General features: G+C 43.7%; 1 protein-coding gene across 1 annotated transcript; it reads right to left on the bottom strand.

Moving 5' to 3' along the window:
• Positions 1–581: 581 nt before the first annotated feature.
• LOC110592975 (C-C motif chemokine 7-like) lies at positions 582–2,271 on the bottom strand. The gene is given in 4 exon segments (XM_021704184.1): positions 582–687; positions 1,095–1,172; positions 1,404–1,446; positions 2,199–2,271. Coding segments are annotated over 4 exon segments (300 nt in total).
• Between the last annotated feature and the right edge of the window lie 6,048 nt (positions 2,272–8,319).

The raw sequence follows: 8,319 nt of genomic DNA, 5'->3' as shown, positions 1-8,319 counted from the left end.
CCAACCTGGGGGCAAGCCCAGAGTCCATCATATGCCCATTCCCCCGGAACACAAGCCCCACCTTCTGAAACCAGCTCTCCTCTCCCTGGTACTCCCACCAGCTTTATCTTGTCCTTTAAAAGGCCATCAAAGTCAAGTTTTATCCAAAAATATATTTTATGTGAAAATTCAAGAGTTCTACATATAAAAATATTCAGTTCTATAATAATATTATGGTTTCATAGGGACATCCCCTCTTAAAAATTAAATATATGCACATTTGCATTGATTCATGCAAGGATCTTCACCATACCACAGCGAGGTAGAGAGGAAGGGAGCATCCTGCAGTTTTTAGGGGGTTGAAGTGATGTGATATGTCCAAGGGTGTACATTTAAAACGCATACAATTTCAGAGCACATTAAATTATTAACAACTTAGAAGACATAGAGCATTACTTAAGAAAAACTATGATTCACATTATTACACAAATCTCATATGCCTTAGAATTGTAATAGAATAATCTCAGAAGGTATGTTGGAAAAGATAGGGAATATAAATTGTTTCCTGGGTACTGGCTTGGCTTCATTATGGGCATGAGTGTTCATAGCTTTGGGGTTTGGGTTTTCTTGTCCAGGTACTCCACGAGATCCTGGACCCACTTCTGCTTGGGGTCAGCACAGGCCTCCTTGGCCAGTTTGGTCTTGAAGCTGTGGGAAGAGAGGGCAGTTAGAGAGAGTGCACTGAAGAGTCAACCTGGGAGTGTAACCCACTCTATGGGAAACCTGCCTGATCCATTAGCCTGGGGTGATGGAGGAGGATGGAAGGAACCTCAGGGGAAGCGACTATGTTTGCTGGCCCTGGTGAAAGAAACCATCTTGTCTCCTGGATGAAGGAACTGACATCTGAACCAACATCTGGACAGGTAGCTGGGAATGGGAAGTCTCTATTTTCTCAAATTCGCTTTTCCCATAAAAAAATTTCTGGGATTGGATTAGAGCTGGTCTAAGTATCTGGGGGTTAAATTCCAACTGAAGTCTTATAATAACCCTATCCACTGCCTGGGAGCAGAACTCAGGATCAAGGGTTGAGTGCGGGTGGTCATGGTGTCACCCACATCACAGTTTCCCGGGGACAATAGCTGCTGGTAATTCTTCTTTAGCTCTTCAGCTTCTGGATGGGGATCTTCTTCTTCTTCTTCTTCTTCTTTTTTTTAAAGATTTTATTTATTTATTTGACAGAGAGAGACACAGCGAGAGAGGGAACACAAGCAGGGGGAGTGGGAGAGGGAGAAGCAGGCTCCCCGCAGAGCAGGGAGCCCAATGCGGGACTCGATCCCAGGACCCTGGGATCATGACCTGAGCTGAAGGCAGTCGATTAACCGACTGAGCCACCCAGGTGCCCATGGATGGGGATCTTCTTAGTGGTAAATCTATAGCAGCAGGTGGTTGAGATATTAATCCCATCTGTCAAAACAACAACAAAGGCTATTTAGGGTACGTGCTGGGACTTTCTATTTATAAGTTAGGGAACAGTAAGGAGGAGAGTCAAAGGAAAGGGAAGCTGTCCACCCTAAGTCCTGCATCTGCGTCCTGAAACTCTCAGTCTCACTGGTACGGACTGTAAATTGGAAGGATACTACTGCTAACTGAGAGGAGAAGAGAAACTGGTGACAGCTCTGGGTGTTGTTAGGAGGGGCTCATAGAAAAGTCCAATTCCTCAGGCAGCAGGACTGCAGCTATGGGTCCCCCTCTAGGCTCTGAGCAATCTATGCCTGGTCATGAGTTTCCCTGATCCCTGTGCTTCCTCTGCGGAGCCCTGTCTCTGGATGCTGGACTGAATGAAGCACCGTCCAGATTCTGGGTCTCCTCCTTTCCCTTCCACCACATCTGGAAATGCTCTGCACACCCTCTGCCAGAGGCCCCCTCTTTTGGATCACCCCAGTCCCCCCCAAACACTGCTACAAGGAGCAGGGGCAATAACTGTACTGAGGGGATGACTGTAGAGCTGGAGTCCTGGAAGGACTGGATTTGGGGTCCACAGCTGGAATTCCCAGGAGCAACCGTGTGATCAGTTTCACTCCTTGTCCTTCTCTGACTTTCCTGATCTTGGAAAGCAGTCACGAACGGGAGACTGTGGGTGATCCTCGTGCCCTGGTGGCCCATGAGAACCCAGAGATGTGGTGATGGGCTTCGAAGGGAAAGAGAGAGAGGCTTCCCTGGCTGGGCGAGCACCTGGGGGCTGAAGGTGGCAGCAGTGAGCAGCAGGTACAGAAGCGCTGCGGAGACCTTCATGTCAGCGGGGAGCAGGGAGACTGGGCGTGAGAGCTGGAGGTTTCTGGGCTGGTCTCAGCCTTTCTGCTCCTCTGGTGGTTCTGCCTGCCTTTTATAGGAGCAGACAGGAATAGAAAGAAAGTGAGTGGGTGATAGGAAGGACTTTGTTCTGAATGAATCACAGGGTGGAATGGTACATCTGCTGAGCCATTACCCTGCCCTGGGTAAGATGCTAGGAAATGAGAAGGAAGGCATGATTGATGTTGGCCTGCCTTCCATCCAAATTCAGGGCTGGTGTGTGAGGTGCAGGCTATGCCCAGGCAGTGTGTGATCTATGACTCTTACTAAGGGTTCTGCTTTTTTGAAATGAAACGCCTTATGTAGAAAAAGAAAGGAAGTAGGATTACCAAATCAAAGAGCTGTAAGGGATTTCCCAATTTTGCTTTCAGATAACATCTCTAAGACGCCAGGTTCCAGGGGAAGGCAATAAAATTTTGGCTAGGCTTTAAAATGAACTAAAACAATTCTTTACCCCTTTAAATCCTGCTGGCTTTTCTAAAACCCAAAGAATACAATAATAGAACATTAGCGGAAAAATAGGCTTCAGTGTTCTTAGAATAATACCTAAAATTATAGTGTCTATTCTAGTAATCAATTGCTGTGTAACAACCCATCTGAAAACAGTGACTTAAAGCAATAGTAATCATTGATTTTGCTTTTGGATATGGGACTTGATTGGCATAAGCCAGGCAGTTCTTGCTCAGGGTTTTTTTTGTTTTTTACATCTTTGCAGTTGGATGATGGCTGGGATTGGGGTTGTCTTAGGCCTTCACTCAATGTCAGGTGTCTGAGCTGGAAGGTCTTAAACAGCTGAGGGTTGGATCAGATGGCATCTTCTCTCCCCCTACCCCCATCTCTCCAGTGGTCCCTCTACATAGCTGGATACAGATATTTTACATAATGGTTTAAGGCTCCCAGGTGCAAAGTTAGAGAACATAGACCACATCTCTTAATTCAAGGACCATAAAAGAATTTGCAGACGTGTTTTTAAACCACTATCTGCTCCATAGGCTGCAAGGCACATAATAAGATCATGGAATGTTGTCATTTTTAAAATATCACTCCGAGTAAAACAATAGAGGGGAAGCCAAACTTAAGAACAAAATCAAAGTGAACCTGCGCAGTTTGAAGCAGAGACAGGAGTCTTCACATCCCCTCTCTCTACACACACACTACAAGCTCATCAGCCAATTGCTGATGATATATTAATGAAAAAGGGGTGTGATGAGAAGCCCTTAGCTTTGTCCATCTTTTCTACTGTTTTTCAGTCTTTATTTATTTCTGCTCTGATCTTCATTATTTCCTCCCTTCTGCTAACTTTGGGCTGAGTTTGCCCTTTTCCTGGTTCTTTGATGTATAAAGTTAGGTTTTTTATTTGAGTTCTTTCTTTTTTCATCTTTGTCTCTTACAGCTTTTGGCTTAAAGTCTCTTTTTTCCATTATAATTATAGCTACTCCTATTCTCTTTTGTTTTGTTTTGTATTACTTTTTTAAGATTTTATTTATTTATTTGAGAGAGAGTGTGAGAGCGAGCACGAGCTGGAGGTGGGGTGCGGGGCAGAGGGAGAGGGAGAAGCAGACTCCCCACTGAGCAGGGAGCCCGATGTGGGGCTCCACCCCAGGACACCAGGGTCATGACCTGAGCCGAAGGCAGATGATTAAACGACTGAGCCACCCAGATCCCCACTCCTGTTCTCTTTTGGTTTTCCTTTGCGTGGCATATCTTTTCTATCCCTTCACTTTGAGCCCATGTGTGTTCTTCAAGTTGAAGTGAGTCTCCTATAAGAAGCATATAGTTGGGTCTTTTTTTTTTTTTTTTTTTAATCTATTCAGCCATACTATGCTTTTTCTGGAGAATGTAATCCATTTACATTTGGTGAATATTGATAGGTAAGGACTTGCTAATACCATCTTACTGTTTTCTATTTTGTAGTTCTCTTGTTCCTTTCTCCCTCCCTTGCTGCCTTCATTTGTGAATTGAGGTGGTATGCTTTTATTTCTTTCTCTTTATCTTTTGTGTATATATTGTAGATGTTTGCTTTGAGGTTACCATGAGGCTCACATAATACATTTTACAGATAAAACAGTCTATTTTATGCCTATTGCTTAACTTGGACTGCATACAAAAACTTTACCCTTTTATCCCTCCCTTTATATTTATATTACAACTTAACCTCTTTTTATATTATGTAACCATTAACAAATGATTGTATAGTTATTTTTAATACTTTTGTCCTTTAAACTTTATAGTAAAGTGTTTAATATAGTATCATATTACAGTATTAGAGTGTTCTGAATTTGACTATTTACTTAGCTTTCCTAGTGTGATGTATATGTTTTCATGTTACTAATTAGCATCCTTTCCTTTCAGCCTGAAAAAACTCCTTTCAGCATTTCTTGTAAGGCAGGTTTAGTGGTAATGAAATCTCTCAGATTTTGTTTGGGAAAGTCTTCAGATTTCCTTAATTTCTGTAGCACAACTTTGCCAGGTAGAGTGTTTTGGTTGGCAGTTTTCTTCTGTCAGTGGTTTGATTATAATATCCCACTCTCTCATTGCGGTGAAGTTTCTGCTGGTAAATCCTCTGATCACCTTCCAGGTTTCCTTTGTAAGTTACAAGTTTCTTTTCTCTTTCTGCTTTTAAGATTCTTTTTGTCTTTGGTTTTTGACAGTTTCATTCCAATATGTCTTTGGAGAAGAGCTTTTACAGTTGAGTTTGTTTGAGGACCTATGAATTTCATTTCTGCCCCCAGATTTGGGAAGTTCTCAGACATTACTTCTTTGAATAAGCTTTCTGCCCCCTTCTCCCTCTCTCTCCTTTTAGGACTCCAGTAATTCAGACTGTTTCTTTTGATGATATCCCCTAGATCATATAGGCTTTCTTCAGGCTTCTTCATTCTTTTTTCTTTGTTCTTCTCTGACTGGATAATTTCTAAGTGTTTCTTCACAAATTCTTTCTTCTCCTTGGTCCACTCTGCTGTTGATGATGTCTATTGTGTTTTTCATTTCTTTCATTGTACCTCAGCTCCAGAACTTCTTTTTAATAATCCCTCTCTCTTTATTAAACTTTTCCTTTTGTTCATGTTTATTTTCCTGATTTTGTTGAAAGGTCTTTCTCTGTTTTCTTGTAGCTCATCTAGCTTCCTTAAAATGGCTATTTTAAATTCTTTTTCAGATAAGTCATGGATCTCCATGTCTTTGGGGTCAGTTACTGGTATATTATTGTGATCCTTTGGTGGAGTCATGTTTCCTTGATTTTTCATGTTCCTTGAAGTCTTGTTTTGTTTCTTTGACTTTGAAGTAGAAGTAGTAGTCACCTCCTCTAGTTTTTACTGACTGACTTTGGGAGATAACTTTCTTCTGTCAGTCCTGCTAGTGATTTTGAGGCTTTCTCAGAAGTTCTATAGATATGTCTGTTCCATGCTTCTTGCTTCAGAATTCTTGTGACAGAATTCTTAAGCTTGCATGCATTCTCTCAATCCTGTAGTACACCAGGCCAAGTGCTGACAGTCTGCCCTGCTTCCTCAAAGGTAGAGCTAAAGCTCATGTTTGTGGTCTCACTCTGGAACACAGCTGCAGTTGGCTTTCTGTGCCTGCCCACTAGCTGTCTGTCAAAGCTTGCTCTTTCCCTTGTCAGGAGCACTCACAGGGAGACAGCCGCAGGTTGGGGGTGTTTGGGTGAGGTTTGTGGAGTGCTGGGGTACCTAGGGGTCATTTAGGAGGGTCTGCCAGTGAGATCTCTAGTGGTTTGTGGGCAGGCTTCTTGATGGAGTCTTCTTGATGCAGTTAGTAGGATCCATGTCCCTTGAATGCCTTCAAAGTCTTATCTGCTGCTCTGCCTCCTCCTTTTTGCCCCCTTAGCCATGCAGCTCAATGAGTCAATACTTTGGATGAGGCAGGAGACAAATGGATCTCTTTGGCAGCTTCCATGTAGCTGAGGACCTGGGGAAGCTCACCCCAATGCTCTCACTTTCCCCCATGGGAGAAATCACGGGCTGAAAGGGTCCCTCTTGGCACCAGTCTGTGCCACTTTGGGGAAGGAGGGTTGTAGGTAATGTCAAACTGTTCTTCTTACCTTCTCCAATGCATCCAAACTTGATTTTTCCCCCCAACAGTGTGCTGGAACTTCTCCATTAAAAACCTGGACTTCCACAGATGCTTTCTTATCTGTAGGAGATTGTCTAAGACAGTGCTCTCCAAGGGGCTCCCAGACCACAGCCAAGAGAGGCCCTTGCAGGTTCCACAGCCAGGACTGATATCTATATGCTTTTGACCTGGTGAATGGGTGGGTGATTCCTTCCTTGGCATGTGGTGTCAGATCCCACAGCCCACAAAAAGTCCTTTTGTCCATGGATAGGCGCAAAATTGTTATTGTTTAGGGGGAGATATGAACAAGGGACATCTTATTTGGCCATCTTACTGACTCCAGTCCTCTTTCTATTATGGTTTTGTGATACACAGGTAGTACCATTTTATTGTGTACCATTTTATTCCTTTATTTCTTTTATTATATATTTTTTAGTTATTTTCTTTGTGGTCACTCTGAAGATTACCATTATCATGAATAACAACCTGGTTCAGATTAATGCCATCTTAATTTCAATAGTGTGAAAACTTTGATCCTTTGGAGCTCCACCACCACACCCCCTCCACTTTAAAACTGTGATGGATGGAGAAAGGGGTCATGAGCTAAGGAAGGCAGGTGGCCTCTAAAAGTTAGAAAAGGAGGGGCGCCTGGGTGGCTCAGTCGTTGAGCGTCTGCCTTCAGCTCAGGTCATGGTCCCAGGGTCCTGGGATTGAGCCCCACATTGGGCTCCCTGCTCTGTGGGGAGCCTGCTTCTCCTTCTCCCTCACTTGTGCTCTCTAGCTCTCTCTCTGTATCTCTCCAATAAATAAATAAAATCTTTAAAAAATAAATAAATAAAAGTTAGAAAAGGCAAGAAAACAGATTCTCCCCCAGAGCCTCCAGAAGGAATGCAGCCCTGCTGACTCATTTTAAACTTCTGAACTCCAGAACTATAAGGTAATATATTTGCATTGTTTTAAGCCATTAGGTTTCTGATAAATTGTTATGGTAGCAATAAGAAACTAATAGAGACTTCCATACCTGGAAGTGGGTTACTGCTATAACAAATACTAAAAAAAAGTAGAAGCAACTCTGGAATTCAGCAGAGGCTGGAAGGATCTTGAGTATGATAGAAAAAGCATAGATTTCCTGGAACAGACCTTTGACAGCTACAGGAAATGAATACACCACACTTGGCATTCCTTCTTAAACAGGGCCTCTTGCCAATGCTTCGTGCTCGTAGTTTCATCATGCAAAGAGCAAGGACTCTCATGCTTAGCTGGAGAAAACAAAAATGGATTGAAGATGTCCTGAACCTGAATAGATGTGGCTTGGAAAGGGAATGTGAGGAGATTACTTTTGGGCTTGAGCACATAGGTTGACCTGCTCTCGGCCATCCCTCTTTCCAGACCCTCCACCTCAAATCTGCCTGGCCTTAGAGGGTCTGATGCTCAGTAAACTGTATGGGGATGTACCATTTGCTTGCACTCCATTCCTGTCTGCCTCCTGGCACCCACAACAACTAGGGATTTAGTCCTGGTTGGCAAATGAGGCTGCAGACTGGAGGGGTGGAGGAGAGGCAGGGAGGGCTGTTGGCATGTGGGTCAGTGATTTCCATAGAAAGCAGCCAATAAATTGTCTGCTGCCCTATGTATCAGGGCACTTAGGGGAGTGTTACTTGGATTTGATGGAACCCCTCAGCTTGATACAGTAGCCATCTCCCCACCAGATTGGACTGATGAATCTGCACATTTACCATGCAGAATTTATTCAATAGGGCAATAAATCGGGGCGCCTGGGTGGCTCAGCCAGTTAAGCATCTGCTTTCAGCTCAGGTCACAATCTCAGGGTCCTGGGATGGAGCCCCTGCTCAGTGGGGGAGTCTGCTTCTCCCTCTCCCTCTGTCTGCAACTCCCCCTGCTTGTGCGCCATGCTTTCTCTCTCTC

The sequence above is a fragment of the Neomonachus schauinslandi genome, chromosome 15 (genome assembly GCF_002201575.2).
Source record: "Neomonachus schauinslandi chromosome 15, ASM220157v2, whole genome shotgun sequence".
NCBI lineage: Eukaryota > Metazoa > Chordata > Mammalia > Carnivora > Phocidae > Neomonachus > Neomonachus schauinslandi.
This window is presented reverse-complemented; position numbering and strand designations above follow the sequence as displayed.